Source organism: Notamacropus eugenii, chromosome 1 (assembly GCF_028372415.1).
Source record: "Notamacropus eugenii isolate mMacEug1 chromosome 1, mMacEug1.pri_v2, whole genome shotgun sequence".
Classification (NCBI taxonomy): Eukaryota; Metazoa; Chordata; class Mammalia; order Diprotodontia; family Macropodidae; genus Notamacropus; species Notamacropus eugenii.
In genome coordinates, this window is record NC_092872.1 from 441574696 (window position 1) to 441591913 (window position 17218).

General features: G+C 42.9%; 1 protein-coding gene across 2 annotated transcripts in view; it reads right to left on the minus strand.

Annotated features, from left to right (window-relative positions):
* Nucleotides 1-4122: 4122 nt before the first annotated feature.
* PHF19 (PHD finger protein 19) overlaps nt 4123-17218 on the minus strand; it is a 33909-nt gene continuing 20813 nt past the window's right edge. The window contains exons 10-15 of one of the 2 annotated variants that reach the window (XM_072631772.1): nt 16755-16822; nt 12852-13028; nt 12142-12223; nt 10215-10300; nt 9460-9555; nt 4123-4245 (exon numbers count right to left, since the gene is read on the minus strand). In XM_072631772.1, the coding sequence (XP_072487873.1) occupies nt 4215-4245; nt 9460-9555; nt 10215-10300; nt 12142-12223; nt 12852-13028; nt 16755-16822 (540 nt within the window). In that variant the 3' untranslated portion in view covers nt 4123-4214. Of the gene's footprint in view, nt 4246-8588; nt 9160-9459; nt 9556-10214; nt 10301-12141; nt 12224-12851; nt 13029-16754; nt 16823-17218 lie in introns of those variants that run through there. The other variant, XM_072631771.1, reaches the window with a different exon arrangement.

Sequence of the window (17218 nt, forward strand, 5' to 3'; positions counted from 1 at the left end):
TCAGGAACTCAAACATTCCTGTTAGGCCATGTGCAAATACGTGCAGTTTACCAAGTGCTTCTGCCGCACCTGGGGAAAAGGGGGAGAGAAAAATCTTCCCCTCGTCTCACTCTTGTTACACTCTGGAAGACAGTACAAGGGGAAAAGGCAAAGAGAAAGTCTGTTTTTTCAAATGATATAACCATATGCAAAATGCTATCCACATCCAGTGAAAGAACTATGGAGTCAGAACGCAGGCTGAAGCAGACTATTTTCTCTTTTGTTATGTTTACTCATGCTTTCTCCCATTCATTTTAATTCTTCTGTGCAACATGACTAATGTGAAAATGTGTTTAATAAGAATGTATGTGTGGAGCCCATGTAAGATTGCATGCTGTCTTGGGGAGGGAGGGGAAGAAAATTTAAAACTTATGGAAGTGATTGTTGAAAATTGAAAACAAATAAATAAATTTGGGAAAAAAAGACAATCATACATTTATGCATATATATATATATGGATATCAACCAGATTGATCTGTTTACACTACCAAGGGAAGGCTGGCTACTTTGGCCCCCTATAACTTCCCGAGTTCAAATCTAGCCTCAGACACTAGATGTGTGACGCTGGGTAAATCACTTAACCCCGTTTGCCTCAGTTTCCTCATCTGTAAAATGAACTGGAGAGGAAAATGGCAAAGTACTCCAGTATCTTTGCCAAGAAGACCCCAAATGGGGTCACAGGATCAGACACGACTGAAAAATGACCGAATAACAAGTGAAAACTTCCAAAGATACCAAGAAACCATAAATTAATAATTTGCTTAAAATAAAAAAAAATTTAAAAACTTATCCTTCAACTTTCAGTTGCTAATCAGCCTGGAAGCAGGTCTAGTCACTGGGGAACCCATCAAAGGATTTTTCTGTGTCCTCTCAGGAAGACATCACTGATGTGCCTTCCACGAGGACATGTCCCTCAGATGCCTCATACAAAGGGCCATTCTCTATAATCCCAAGTTGATTAGGGAACTAATTAAGTTGATCATGGATTCTTCTGATCTATCTATGTGTATGTGTCTATGTATATACACATAAAGGCACATGTATATTACATACACATACGTATACATTATGTATACATACCTTTCTGCACATTCTGACAAAGGTCTTTATCCCAAGGCAGTATTATAAATATCCTTTGGGGAGTGTGCTACTTGACTCCATAGTAACCCCTACTGCTTTCCTCTTAGAGTTTGGGCAAGGGAAAGGGAACTTCAATCTTAAGGCATAAGTTGGAAGGACTAAATGTATCCAAGTGTTGGACTGACTGGCAAAGTTGAGTTCCTTGAATGTTTAAGAACTCTAAATACTGTCTCCTTGGTAGGGGGGAAAGGAGCTTAACCACAAGGTAGTATAGTAAGTCTTGAAGACTTGAAGATCCTCAGAGAAGTTGGAGACTCATTGGAGGTCGGAGAGCAATCTGGTCTATTTAACTGGCTTGGGTGCAAGTCTTTATATTTTCTGTTAGGCTAGATAAAGCGTATTCTAAATTTGTTGGTTTGTTAGCCTGAACACTTGCATAGGAGCTGAGGGCTTCCCGCCTTCCCTCTTTAATTGTACAGATCTAGACACAAACCACATTCCTTTTATTAAAAATCCAACATATTTTTCTCACTTCTTCTCTAGGGTCAAACTTGGACATTGTAATTATACGACAAAGTTTGCTTGTTTTACTCTTTCCATTTCCATTTTTATCATGTATACTGTCTTTCTGGTTCTACTTACTTCAATCTGAATCAGTTTGTATGGCTTCTCATGATTCTCAAAAGTCTTCAATATCATTTTTGCATTCATTTGATTCAATTTGTTTAGCCATTTCCAAATTAATGAGAATTTACTTTATTCCTACTTCTTTGAACAAAAAAAAAAATGCTACTACAAATATTTTAGTATGTATACCATGGGGTTATATTTTAGCTTAGTTATATTTTAGTCACTTTTTAAAAATATAATTCCAAATGTTTTTAAATATGGTTAGATCAATTCACAGTTCCAGCGGCAAACCTTTAAATCCTCCCATATTGTTTCCATAACTAGTCATCTTTGCCTAATTAGTGGATACATGTTGAAACCTCAGAGTTGCTCTGATTTGCATTTCTCTCACCATTTGCAATTTGAAACAGTATTTCATATGATTGTTCATAGTTTGTAGTTCTTATTTTGAGAACTATCTGTGCAATCCTTTGACTATTTACCCACTGGGGAGTAGTAACACGTCACATTTCCCCCAAGGAAATCCTTGGGAGAGGCATGAGCCAAAAAATGTAATTAGTGAGAAGCATTAAATATCAAACCTGGTCCATATAAACACAAAGCTTCAATATTGGATTACAAAAAAAAATTGATTCTTAATGAATAATTTTACGCAAAAAATTGATTATAAAATATAGATCGACAAATTATTTGACAAAATTGAATGGTCAATTAAGTCCAACTCACTTTGTATATAAATATGAATTTTTCATCCCTGTTCTACAAAATCTTTTTTATTTTAGGGTTGTGTCCTAGTGATTACATGAGCAAAATTTTAAAAGATGAATGAGGAAAATAGAAACGTTAGTAATGAGACCATTCCAGTTACAGAGATTTGTATAAGAGTGAGCCAACAGAAAGATCTGAAGTTTCCAGAGCCTTCTCATAGTTCCATCACCTAGCCTTCAAGAGTATAAGGAGAAAGTCAGTTCCATAGGAATTCTTTTGGAGTTCTGGAGCTCTTAAAGAACCTCTCTGGTCTTTAAAAAACAGAGATGCCCAAGGAGAAAATGTTAAATTTCAAGGACACAACATTCAGTTTTTAAAAAGATTTTGGCAACAAGAAAAACAAAGAAAGAACAGGACCTTCCCAGGTGATGATAATAAGTTAGAGGGATGAGACCTTTGACTAGAACATGATTCTGGATGGGTCTATCTTATTCAAAAGGGAAAAAAATGGCCGGGTGAGGTGGCATTGTTCATTAAGAAGTTCTCCAACTCTGAAGAAATTCAGGAATCCAAGCACAGAAGTATGATGGAGAACATTGGGTGAAGATCAATGGAGAGCAAAACCATTCCTCTTCTGAATCTATTTCTGTTCAGACCAAATTTTGGCTTGATGTTAGGATAAACTTTCCAACAATAGGAGTGGTCCAAAAGTAGAATGGGCTACCTTAGGAGTTCTTCAAGAACAGGACTGGATAACCATTTATTAGGTATATTAGAGTAGGCATTCCTTTCATATAGGGGCTGGTGTCTAAGTTCCTTCCAACTTCTTTAAACTGAGGCATGAAATAAAATTATAGATTTTTTTTGGTTAAGAAGAAAGGGTAGATAATAGGCTCATGCAAAGTTTTCCTCAGTGAGAGATAACCTGAGATTTAAAAACACTAAAAACATACATTTCTTATTTATGTTTACGTAAAGACATGGCTATATTTATATCTAGCTATACAGAGCAATCAGGAACCTCTGGATTTTAAGGCTTGGCTTCTGGAGGAGAAAGTAGCTACATCTTGAGGAATAGGAGTGTATTTTCAAAAAAGTAGGTGTTTTCATGTGAAACAGAGCTCTTTAAGAAATCGGCTCCCTAGCAAAGAAATAAAAAACAAAATAGATTCTCATCAGCTGAGGAATAAATAAGTTGCAGCTCATCCATGCATGCAATAGAAAGTTATTATTCTATAAAAATCAATGATTCAGAGAAGAATGATATGAACTAAAACAGTAAAATAAGTAGAACCAGGAAAATACTATACACTGACAACAAAATTGTGACTTAAACTTGTATAGTTATGATGATCAAGGCTGGCCCTGAACAAGAGATTTTTTTTAAGATGCGCTTTCTCTTCCCACTTCCCTTTTTTATGGAGGGATGAATCATGGGTGTGAAATATTGCATATAATTTCAGACTTTATTGATCTGTTGGCTAGTTTTGGCAAACTGCTTTTCTCTCCCTCTCCCACCCAATTTTTTTTATTCTGATAGCTCATTGTGTGTGTGTGGGGGGGGGGTGGGGTGGGTGTGCATGTGTGCAAATATTTGGAAATAAAGGTAATTACAAAAAGAAAAAGAAATCTTTCCCCTTCTTCCCTAAGGTTAGGATGTTAGAAGACAGAGTAGCTAAAAGTTCACAACCAAGGTCAGCTTCTGAGAAATCCTGCCCCTGTTCTTCATGGCCCAGAAGACACTGGCCAACAGCAGCTTAATTCGAAGTATCAGGAATACCTGAATATCTGGAGGGGGTAGGTGAAGGGAAATGGGAGGGAAGGAGAGAGGGAGGAGACAGAAGTCAAAGATCTGAAGCCAGGCCTCAATAGGAGACCCTATTGAGAGAATTGGACATTCTTGGGGAAGCCCTTTTTGGTGCAAAGGGTCTAGTTGGACACTGTATTTGCTACTCCTGGTTGCCTACCCTCCTTTTATCTCCTTGCTGCCTTCTATATCCTCTTAAGCCTTATCTGGGTCTACTGTTCAGGGATGCCCTCATCTAAATGTCACCTAGCCTTCAAAGTTCAATTCAAGTGCCACCTCATTAAGGAAACCTTCCTTGATTGTGGTAGTTCACAATACTCTTGCCCCTAGTGTACCAAGCCAGGACCACATTTTAGCATACACTTGATATCTAGTTCAATAGTTATTAAGTGCTTACTTTGTGCAATATGTACTGCATTTTAAAAATTGTGCTGCATGATTACATATATATATTACATATATATCCATATGTATTAGCCTTATCTCCTTTGCTAGATCAAGCACCTTTATTTACTATTTAATTTTTAACTGCTTAATTTATTTACTATTCTTTATTCTGTGTGCCCAAAGAGCTCAGCTGTTTTGCTTCCTGCTCTTGGTGTTTTGCTGCCACTCATTGCCCTGGGCACAGGGCACTTAGCTGGGGAGAGGGTAGTCAGAAGCTAAGAGATTATCATTGAGAGGTAGAACTACTTCTGGAATTAGAGGATCATCACTTTATTCTCTGGGCCTGTTTTCTCATCTATAAAATGGGATTAACAACTTATACTACCTGTCCCATAGGTTTTTTAGGATAGTGTTCTGTAAACCATAAACAATTAGAAAATGGGAGGTGTTACTGGTGATGGTTTTGAGAACTTGGGTTACTGCTTCTCAGCTTCAGTGGGGCACAACCAAGATGCCAGTCACTTTGTGGTAGTGTCTCCTTCAGCAAGGGGGATCCCTTGCCTAATAAATGACTGATATGGAAGGAAGCATGTGATTTTACAAGGGAAGATTTTAATTGTACATCAAACATTAATTACAACTTTAATATAAAATGTTGGTTATTAAAAGCAGCAACTTGGAACCATAAATCTTTTTTAAAGGTGCACAACAGAGTAATTACAGGATCTATTACAACTAATGTTGAATGCCCTCAGGAGTCCAATGAGGATTCCAAAGTTGGGTCGAGCCCCTACAAAGGGCTGAGGGAGGCTTCAGGGTGTCCAAGCAGGGACCCAAGAAACTCCCAGGGGGTGGGAAGTGCACTTATCATTTGAGTAGAGTCCCTTAGTGGGGCCCCAAAGTACCCAAGGCATGGGAAGATGTCTACCCTATCTGGGACAGCTATTCAATTTTCTCCCTAGATCACATGGCTCTTGGGATTGCCAGGGAATTGGACTGTGAACAGCTAGGGATTGATGCCCATACTTCCCATGTTTTTAGCTGCTCCTTTGTCTCCACAACTCAAAGACATCCATAGCCAGAGTGAGGAGGCAATACCTTTAAAAGGTTACCTGTCCTAAGTCCTAGCTTGGCTAGTGTCCTTAGTGACAGGATGGGCCCCAGACAGCTGTTATTTTTAGAGATCCCAGGACCGAGAGCCCTGGACCAAGTGAAGGAGGCCCATTTACCACCACATTTCCCACCTCAGATCCCCAACAAAACTTCCCAAACAGCTCTACTGAACTCCCAGGTTTCTTAAAAGAACCATTAGCTCTAAGGCTGGAACTAGGGTCAACTTGAATGGGCTTTTGCTTTAATCTGTGAATGCTGTTGATGAGCAAAAGTAGAGGCTTCTACTTTAGATACTCCATGGCTAGTTTCTTAGGGCCCAAAAACCACATAGCAGTATCTAGTGTATACCCACCAAGGCCTGAGAGTCACAGTTACTCGGAACACAATTTTTCCAGCTGAATGAAAAAGTCAGTGGAGTGTTGGTACTTTTTTTGGGAGTGGGGTGGGATGAGTGGGGTAAAGAATTAAATTTGAAAGGCACTGTCAGTTCTGAGGTTTGTAAGTATCGATTGAAGTCCCTCATTGGGACCAGAGATATAAGGCATAATGACAGAGGTTAAGGCTTGGAGTCCAGCAAGGTAAAATAATAGAAACATCTTAAGACCTACTCAAACACTTGTTCAACCACTTCTAATTACTATCCTTCATCCCATCCCTGATCTTTAAGTTTTCCAGGTCCAGACTCATTGGGAGACCTAAGTCTGCACAAGTGCTTCAGACCCTGCTACCCATCTCCACTCCCACTTTTCCCAAACCGAATTTGGTAGAGCTGGTGAAAATTCTATGCTATGAAGAGCTATGTGCATCAGGCTTCCCTTCCTCTCTGTGGGTTGGTTTTGATTATTCCTAAGAGCAGCAACATTAGGAAGTTCCCACTTTCCTCCAACATGGGTGATTCCTCTTCTAGGGAGAAGTGTAGGGAAGGGGTCTACAGGAGGCCTCTAGCTTGGTCACAACTTTCCCTTTGTTGTTGCTGTGCTCATCAAGATGAGGAGGCCTACTTATTTCTCACTATCATTCCTTCTCCCCCATCCCCTCAGCTCTCCTCTTGAGATGATGGGGACAGTACTGGCACTGAACGTCCTGGACAAACGATTGTCAGAGTTTCAGGGCAGGCAGCTCCCTCCCCTGGATGAAGTGTAGTCAGCCCTATTGCCACCATCAGGCTGTAACTTGGCATCCACTGGCTGATCGGTGGTAGGGTTACGTACACACATACAATCAATCTAGAAGGCTGTAGAGTGCAGGGAGCATTCTGCCTTTGAAGTCAGAGGACCTGGGTTCAAATCCCAGCTCTGCTACTTGCTATTTTTGTGACTTTGGGCGAGTCACTTAGCAGAAGATTTAGAAATGGAAGGGAAGATCACTGAGGCCAACCTCTTCCTTTTACGGAGGATGACAATTAAGGCTCAGAGAGATTTAGTGACTTGCCTAAAGTAACATGGATTGTAAATGCTAGAAATTGGATTCAAACCTGGATCTATCTTATAGTTAAGAGCTGAAAGGGACCCAAGAGGCCATTCAGTCTCATTCTACGACTCAGGAAACTGAAGTCAAGAAAAGTTAGGTGACTCATCCGAGGTCACAGAGGCAGGATTTGAATCCAGGTCCTCTGACTCCAGTTAACCTTCTTTTAGATCCTTGAATTCCCAGTCTAATGCTCTTCCCCTTATACCACCACTCAATTTCCTTCTCTGCAAAAAGTGAGGTTGAACCAATTGCCTTACGAGGTTTGTTTGAGACCTAAAGTACCATGATTCCTGTTACAGCATCCCTATCTCTATCCTCCATCTCTTAGCCTTCTGCTTCCAGGAACTGGCTGCAGGAGTTGTTCCCAGGAAAGGCTGTGCTTAATGAACCCACCTAACTGCCTCCAGGAAAGGGGAAATCTGCTGTGTGCCTACAACCCCAGGAAGGGAAGAAGCTGGGTTTGGAGCACTGCCTTTGGTCAAGTTCTTGTCTTCCCTCCTTCCCCTGATCCAGGGCTCCCAACACAGAAAGTCCTTAGTGACCAAGGGATTTCTATCTTAGCTTCACAGCCAAGTTTCAGGAGGGAAGGTTTCGGTTATGTTCAGAGGGAAATGGAGAGTCTTCCAAATTAAATGCCATTCCATTAAAGTAAGAAATAAATACAATGGAAATGACCCTTTCTGCTGTTCACTTTGGGTGCCTATGGTGGGGGTGTAGGCCTCTCATCCAATAGAAGAATTGTTCCATCCCATAAGTTGGGCAATATGAGGTTGCATTGATGTCTCTGTCCTACTCATTCTCAATCTCAATCTTCCTTTTACCCCACCGATGAAATCCACATTCATGCTGGAGCAGGGGCAGAGATAGGAGGTATAGCTGCAGGAGGGAACTAGTGGGAGGGTCTTCTTCAGGCTCCAGAGAGAGGAACTCCACCACACCCCCTTGCAATTCCCCACGATGCTAAAGGCACTCTGATGCCATGAGAACATCCTGCCCAAGGTCAGGTCAGAGAAGGACACGTAGCAGCTGCCCTCTGCATATATTCAGCTACTAAAATAACATAGCTGGGGGGAAGGTGGAGGAATGAGATGGAAAGGAAGAGATAAGGAAAAACAGACAAAAAGACAAAGACAAAGGTAGACATATCATGGAATAGAAAGAAATACCTAGAAAGATAAAACATGTAGGTAAAGAGACGAAGATGCAGAGAGAAATATGGACAGACATCAAGAAAGAGTACAGTGAAGGACTAGGGAAGGAGAAAAAAACAGAAAGAGGAAGAGAAAAAAAATGTTTAAAGACACAAAAGGAGAGAATATGAGAAGAGAGAAGTCAGTCCAAGCTAGGAGCTCAGTCAAACACTGTGGGGGCTTCTGCCCCAGAGCTTTTATCTTAGCCTTTCACAAAGGCATAGAATTCTGGAGCTGAACATCACTATATTCCCATCTCCCATGAAACCCCTGGGGATAGAGAGAAGCCCAAGAGCTTAGCAGGCCCCTGGGATAGACTTCCCTCTTCTCTCCTTTGGTTACCAAGACTCTTTAAAGACTGTCTTCAAGCTCCTCCCATCTCCAACACTGGGTCAATACGGAGTAGTCCCCTCCCATTCCACCAGGTACTGGACTTTCCCTTCAGGGGTCACCCTTCGAGCAAGCACCTGGTACTTTTCACCACATGCCAGCCGCCCAGCTGCCCCAAAATAGTTGGTGATGGAGGACTTGAGATGGGAAAGGGAGGAATCGTCCTCACTGATGCTCTCAAAAGTGTGGCTATCAATGCCATCATCAGGTCTCTCAGGGCCTGAGCCCCCTTCGGCACTGCTGTCTGAAGTGCAGCGCCCACCCGGCTCTGTTGCCCGTCGCTTCGCCCCTAGGGATGTGTATGCTTTGGCTGCCAGCTTCCTCTTCCTGCTGCCCACAGTCCGCCTGTCCAGGAGGGGCAGAAGGTGATGATGGGACTTCTAACTGGGGATGGGGAGTTGGGTGAATCAACTAGGGTGTGGAGGGATTGAGGGCCACATTATGCATACTTACTCCTCACAGACACCAAGCCTGTTTAACCACTGCCCACCCCCAAGACACTTAGCCCCACCCTGGGTATTTAGTGTTAGGGATAGATGGGACCTTAAAGCATAGGATATTAGAACATAGAGAGCACAGACTCATGGAATCGATGCTAGGGTAAAGCCAGGGCTTGGTTGTGTCAGAGTGGCTCCTGCTGCTCACCTGGACTCATAGGACAGGCTAGTAGAGGCTGAGCCAGATGTGCTGGCAGCGTCGGTCGAGTCCACATCTGAGAAAAAGGTTTGGCCTGAGCTGGCACTGAAAGAGAAAGGAGAAGAAATCACGTTGTCCTTCCAAGTTTATGTTGTCCTGTCTCAGCTTAGCCAAACCAAGGCTGCTATAATAGCATACTAAAATCACAAGCTAGCAAGTCTTCTAATTCCCAAATCTTGTGGGCCTTCTATAACTCCAACTTATTTCCCTCTTCTCTGTTAAAATATCTGCTCCTCCTCACTCCCTCACCTCTACTCCTCGTAGAAGCATGACGTAGTGGAAAGAATACTAGATTTGGAAAGAGAAAGACTGTGAGCTCCAGCTTTGCTACTTGTGGACTGTGGGACCTTGGGTAAGTCACATCCCTTTTTTGTCCTCAGTGTTCTCATCTTTAGAACGAAGGCACGGGACTAGATGATCTCTTCAGTTCCTGTCTGGCTCTAAATCCTCTGATATTTAATTCCTCTTTTTTTTTTTTTTTGGTGAGGCAATGGGGTTAAGTGACTTGCCCAGGGTCACGCAGTGTAATGTATGGGGCTGGATTTAAACTCAGGTCCTCTTTACTCCAGGGCTGGTGCTCTATCCACCTAGCTGCCCCTCCCTGTCTTTTCCAAGGACCCTGGTAACACCCTTCCTTCCTCCCCAGTTTTTTCAACCCCTTCCGGCATGCTCAAGCCTATGAGATGGGGACTGGCTTCACTTACCTTTTCAAACTCTGAATCTCATCTAGAGTGAAATCAAATATGCTGGCCAGGTGGTGATTGGTGCTCCAGGCTGAGGCAAAGTCACTCTAAGGGCACAGAAGAAAGATGAAGAAAGTCACTAGTTATCTAGTGTATTGTCTGGACCCTTTCCCCACCCTTTTAGAAAGCCTTCTTCTTCTCTTTCCCGCTCCCTACTCCAAAAGACCTGTGAGAGCCCTGACCCTCAACAACACATAAACCCTAAGAAGGCATCCCTTGGATGCTCCACAACAGCTTGGGGCTGGGGCTCTGCTCAAGTGACTAACTTCCATGAGTCTCAGTTCCCTCATCTGCAAAATGAGAAGAATATTTCTCCCCACCTCATAGTGTTGTTGCAGACAAAAGCATGTTATAAGTTTTAAAATGCTGGAGAAACGTGAGTTCTTATTATGGCCAGTACTTAATACTTGATTGGTTCAAGCTCCTGACGCATGATGAAAAGATTAGGCTTTGAGTCAGGAAACCTGGGTTCAAATCCAGACTGTGCCATTCAGTAGCTATGTGACCTTGGGCATCACTTGCCCATCAGTTTCCTCATTTGTATGGGGCTACTATACTGGGATACTGGGACACATCTTTTGTGAAAGTGCTATGTAAACATGGGGCTCTTAGTTGCTCTCTAACAACACTGGTCTGCCCCTTTCCAGATAAGCTCATCATATTTCCTCCTAGGCTGTAGTACTGTAAGGGTAGAGGCCATCTCTTTTTTTACCTTTATCTCTCTGCTGCAACCAGAGACCAGATTTAAGGAACAGGATTCTGCACCTAATAGGTAAGACTATTTGTTAAATAGATAAGCAGCTCTTAGTGTTCTAATTATCAGGGTAGTGAAGGTAGAGTACCAGCTTCAGAACGGAAGGGACGTTAGAAATAACGAAGAAACTGATGCTCAGGAAGCTTAAATAACTTGCCTAATGTCACAAGGAGCACAGACAATAGTTGGACCCAAGTCCAATGCCCTTTCTACTACATACCTGAAAAAGAGGGCCAGGAGCTCATTAGTCATTGCCAACAATCCTCTTGGACCCATAGAGCCCCTCCCAGGATGGGAGAACCTGCTCCTAGCATCACTGCTATCTCCCCCCACCTAACTCAGCTCTCAGTCACTTGGACCTAACAGACCTAGAAATGCCCAGGACCACTAGACCTCCAGCTGCCCTGTCCTCTGAAACTGACAGAGGAAAAAGATGTCCTGTTCCTTAAGTCTGGCCCCTGCTCATGGATACCAGGGTTCAGGGATGAAAAGGTAACCTTAGAGGTGACATGTTCTGAAAAGGGTACAGTGGAAAGAGCCCTGGCTTGGGATCTAGGCCAGACTGTCAATAGCCTACTTGGTGACCTTGTACATATTATCTATCCTCTCCAGGCTTCCATTTCCTCACCTATAAAATATGGATAATAATCCCTGCCATACTTCTCAGACAAGGCTTATAGGTTCCAATAGTTAAGAGTTCAAATGGCCCTAAATAGTTGGACCCTCTAGTCCAACTCCCTCATTTTATGGATGAAGAAATCTAAGTCTAGAGTGGGGAGGAGGTTTGCTTGGGTCCATGGAGACAATGAGTGGCAGAGCCAGGATTTGACCTCAGGTTTTCTGACTGCACATTCCTGTCCTTTCCCATCATTATACCACATGTTTTTATGAGGATCTAATAGGGAAGTCAATGCATAAGTGCTTGGAGAAGTATAAAGTACTGTATAAATGGAGGGGGCATTATTTTCACCAAAGGTACTTGAATTTTCTCCCAAATAGGGTGAGTCATGTATGGTCACCCCAACTAGGGGTGAGAGGAAAAGAAGGCATATTCTTTTTTTTAAATAAAGTTTTGCTGCTTTGTACAGACCCAGGAAAGTAAAAGAGTGGAGAGTAAGACAGTGAGAAACTAACACTGGGAATAGCATCTTCCAACAAAAATTTTGATCTTTTTCTTCTAACAACTCGCCTTTTCTGCTGTTCATGAGGCACCGAACTGTGGACACAGAAAAGGGAGAAAGAGAGAGAGTGTGTCAGCTTTGGGGAAGAGGAGAAGCTGGGTTTCCAAGGGAGGCGACGCCAGGGCAGAGAGTCAGTGTTCACATTCTGTGCAGAGAAGTGAGTGCTGGCCAGAGAGGGGCAGGGACTAGGGACACGGAGGAGGGCAGGGGCTCGGCTTGGCTGATGGGAGTGGGCAGAGGGAAGGGCTACAATCACAAGATTTTAGCAGTAAGAAAGGATAGGGGCATGGTACCACGGAAGGCTGGGGCTGGAGTCTAGAAAGGCTATGGTTATAAGGGTGAAAGAAAATAAAGACTAGCATCAGGATCAAAGGCAGGTGGATGATAGAGACTAACAAGGTTCATGAGAAGGCTGGGAACATAGTCAGGGTGGAAGGGGCTAAGAAACTTAAAATTCCATGACATAACTAGGATGAGAGCGGAGGTCATGGGGCAAAGGGCAGAGGCTGGAATGGAAGGACAGGGGTGGGGTAGGGAGGGGAAGTTCAGTGTCTACTGTACTTCCCTGTCTTCTCAGTCTGGGATCGGAGGGCAGAAATGCCAAGTCACTGCTGCAGCTCCAGCCCCCTCGGCCTGTGTGGGCAGCCAGCCTAGGGCACTGACCTATGCTTAGTTTGGTATTTGCTCTTCCCTCTCTTCTGTAGGTCAGAGGAAGTGCTGCCATTTTCCTTCAGAGCCACCACTTTATCAGGCAGCAGTTTACCAGGTGGGTTGGGAGGGACTCGGATCCTTAGTCGAAAGATACATTTCTTCTTCTTGATCTCCTTGCCACAGAGAAACCTAAGAAGATACATTCAATATAACCATAATTTCTTAAGCACCCACTGTGTGCAAAGAACTATGCTCTAAGGCAAGTGTGGGGATGGGGGGAGTGAGTGGGTAAAAGGCCTAGGAAATGCTTCAGAGCTTATTTCTGAGGTCAGAGGTTAGGCTCTAAACCAGCCCCAAGTACCTTCTCTCCATACTCCTTGGTCCCGAGACAGACACAATACACTTATTAGCTTTGAGAAACGTAAGCTACCCTCGAGTTCTCCGGTACTTGGGGACCCCACTGCTTTTCACTGTCCTTTCCTCTTTATCCTCTCAATTCAGAATATTACTCTGTATAAAGAACAGGGGTTTTTAAATTGGGGTTCATGAACTTATTTTTTAAAAAACATCTTGATAACTGTATTTTAAAAGCAAGTTTATGTATTTTATTATATGCATTTTTAAAACATTATTCTGAGGAATCTATAGGATTTGTCTAGTCTTCCAAAATAATCCATGACACAAAAAAGGTTAGGAATCTCTGCTTTAGAGTATTGTGTTGAAAGACATTAAGGTTTATATAACACATGGCCTTTGGCTTCGAGGAGCTTACAGTTAACAGGGTCAGTGACACAAAACCACATATCATGTATGGTAATTCGTACTACAGCTGAGTGTACTAAAAGGGCACAAAAAAAGTCCTACAGTTAGGTGTAAGGTGGAAGGGTCATTATAGGCCCAGGGAACTATGGAGGGCCTCCTGGAAGAGGAGAGATGGAATTCTGAGTTTTGAATATTTCTCCTCATTGCACCCCTCCCTGAATCCTATCTCCCAAGACTTTGTCCTTGCTATCTCACAACTAGAATCATAGATTTAGAAATGGAAGGAAACTTTAGGGTCACTTAGTCTAGGTTAATTTTACAGATGAAACTGTTGCCTTGAGGTCACCAGGGTAGGCAATGGAAGAGTTCTATACTATGAGTCCAAGCCTCCTGACTCCAGATTCAAGGCTCTTTCCACTGGAGCACACGCTTCTCCTGAATGCTCAGATCTTCTTCCTTCTAACCAGTCCAATCCTACTCATACATCCACTCAAGTCCCATCTCCTCATTGAAATTCTCCTTGGCCATTCTATTGCACAGAGAAGTCTCCTTCTTCTGGCATTTGGACTGAACCTCACCTTTATTCCATCACATTCTTTCATTTATTCAACATGGATTAAGTGCCTACCAAATGCAGAACATTGGGACAAAGAACTTAGCTAAGCCTTAGGCCTGCCCTGGTCTCATGAAGCTCACTGTCTAATACTTTCTTGTCCTTATTCTTTACGTATCATACTTCTTTGCGTCTTTGTTATATTTTCCTTATTAGAAAGTAAACTCCTTGAGGGTAGGAATTACAGAATTTCTCATCTCTGCATCCCCTGCACCTTAGATGTAGAAAGTACTGGACAGTGGCTGAGTTTGCTAAAATACCTGCCTCCACAGAACAGAATCTTCCCAGAAGAACTGGAGGCTAAGTAGCATTGTCTTAGGCAGCCACACAAAAAAGTGCTCAAAGAAACTGGGTGTCACTGCCTTCACCCTTCTCTGTTCACCTCATGCTCACTTTAATGCATTTATCAAGAATCTGGGTTCCATCCTGGAGAGCAGATAGGTAGGAGAAGATGCTGTGCCCTTCAAGAAGACTAGAACACTCCCAATGGAAGAAGGTGTGCAGGGTTGGGAATGAACATTTATACAGCACCCACTGGGTCCCAAGCATTGTGGTAAAGTTAAGTGAAAAAACAAAGTCATAGATTTGGGGTTGAAAGGAGCCTTAGAGGTCACCTAGTGTGACCCTGCTATTTCACAGATGAGTTAGCAAAGGCCCAGAGAGTTTAAGTGACTTGCCTAATGTCAGGGGGAGCAAGGCGCCATGACTAGAATTTTAACCCAGGTTTTCTTACTCCAAACCAAGTGATCTTTCCACTGGACCATGCTGCCTCCCAAAGGCCAAAAAGATGTTATGCAGGTCCCAAGGACAATCTATGGGAGTTGGCCTGTGGAAGAGATATTAGACCTAGTCTGCTTGGTCCCAGGGGCAGAACTAGAACCAATGACAGCTAGATCCACAGGGGCAGAAGTGAGTTCAGCATAAGGAAGTAATAGCCACCTATGAAGGTACCTGGCTGCCTCCTGGGGTAGGGATTTCCTCTTCACCAAAAGTGTTTGGTCAGAAGCTGAATGGCTCATCTGAACTCTTAGACATGTCAGCATTAGACAGGAGATTGGACCAGACAAATTCTAAGATTCCATGATTCTAAGAATCAAGGTCTAATTGGGAGGAGAGGCAGCATGGTATGATGAAGAGAAAACAACACTAAAAAGTCAGAAAAACTGGGTACTCACTATCTGTCACTAGTTGTATGACTACACAAGTTGCTTAACCTCCCTAAGCCTCAGTTTGCCAAGATATAAAACGAGGGCGTTAACGGTACCTGTTATAGCTAACAGACCCAGAGATATTTTGGACATACTTTGTCAACTGGAAAAGTACACTTCATGATTTTGATGGATCTCTAACACCTACTGCACAGGGCCTGACACACAGTAGGTGCTTAAGAAATAGTTGATTTCATTAATACACATACTTCTCTCCAACAATAACAATAATTAACAATAATAACTAGCATTTATATAAAACTGCTTTCAGTTTTACAAATATCTTATTTGATTCTCATTATGAGCCTGAAAGTTAAGTGCTATTATTAGCCCTAATTTACAGATAAGGAAACTGAGGCAGACAGAAGTTAAGTGACTTGCCCCAGGGTAACACAGCTAAGATTGGATTCTGAATTCAGTCTCCCTCACTCCAGGTATAGTGTTCTATCCACTACACATGGCTGCCAACAGGAATCACAATTCACCTGTTTCCTTTCATCTTGTGTAATTCTTATCCATGCTTTTCTTGTAAATATTCCACCAAACCGGACTCGACTGCAGGGAAGGCAGGGAAGGAAGTGTGGCTTTTCGTTCTCCTAATGTGGTTTTGAGAGAACATATAAGCAGACCACCTGCTATCCCTCACTCTTGCCACACCTTTCCTGATGACATTATCTTCTAATGGCATCTTACACACTGCATGCCTAACTCCTGGCTGGTGGTAGGTTCAAACTGCTCAGGTTCAACATGTTTGGACAACCCTCAGCTGTTCTTCTCCAGAGCCTGTAACATCCTCGACTCTCAGCCCTACAGCATAGTTGGAATGGACCTTAAAAAGTGGACCCTTTATTTTAGGGAAAAGCTCAGGTCACTAAAAGCACTGCCTGATGATTCAGCCTGCTCCCTCACTCACCACTGAGGATGTATGCACTTACAGATGGGTTGTCAGTTCAGAATATGCTATGGAAATGTAAATTATCATCATTATCATCTAGAAAATGAATGGCTGGACCCAAGATGATCTGAGATCTCTTCCAGCTCTAATCTCCCATGTTGTAAGGTCTTTTCTAGTCTCTACATTCTATTTCCCTGAGATCACTGGGGAAAGTGTGGAAAGATGCTTTGAATTTATATAGGCAGAAAGGAGGGCATTTTTTTTGGTAGGCAGGGAAGGCTTGTAGGTCTGAAAGGCTTGGGGTGGGAGGATGGAAAGACACAGCCTAATCAAAGGTGCTGAGTTAAGAAGGAAGAACACTGGGGTTGGGGGAAATCAAACATTTGATCTGAACCTAGTCCATCTTTCGGTCTCTCCCAGTATTGTCCTCTGCTCACCTGCTTTTGTAGCTGTTCAGTGCATTAAGGAGATGGGGTCCTCGCTCTGTCACTGGGGTGCTGGTCAGCTGAGGAAGGAATTCAATTAAACATTAAGCACTTACCCTGCGCCAGGCATTGCTCCAATTGCTGGGGACACAAAAGCAAAAATGAAGCCATTCTGGATCTCAAAGAGAAATGTGGCCTGGGATACCTGCAAAGTCTCGGGTAAGGGTGAAGTTCATTACCCTCTACTGCTTCAAGCTGTCTCCCTAAGCACCATTCCCAATCTCAACTTTTAGGTAAACATGGAGTTTCTTGAACCCCCTACACTAGGCAGTGACTTCATGGACCTAATTATCCCTCTGTTCTGATAATTAGAGCAATGACTTTTGTCAGAGAGGCGGTATAAAAAAAAAAAAAGTGAGAGAAAGCTTGGATTTCAGGAGACCAGAATTTGAATTCTAGTTCTTGACCACCAAGAA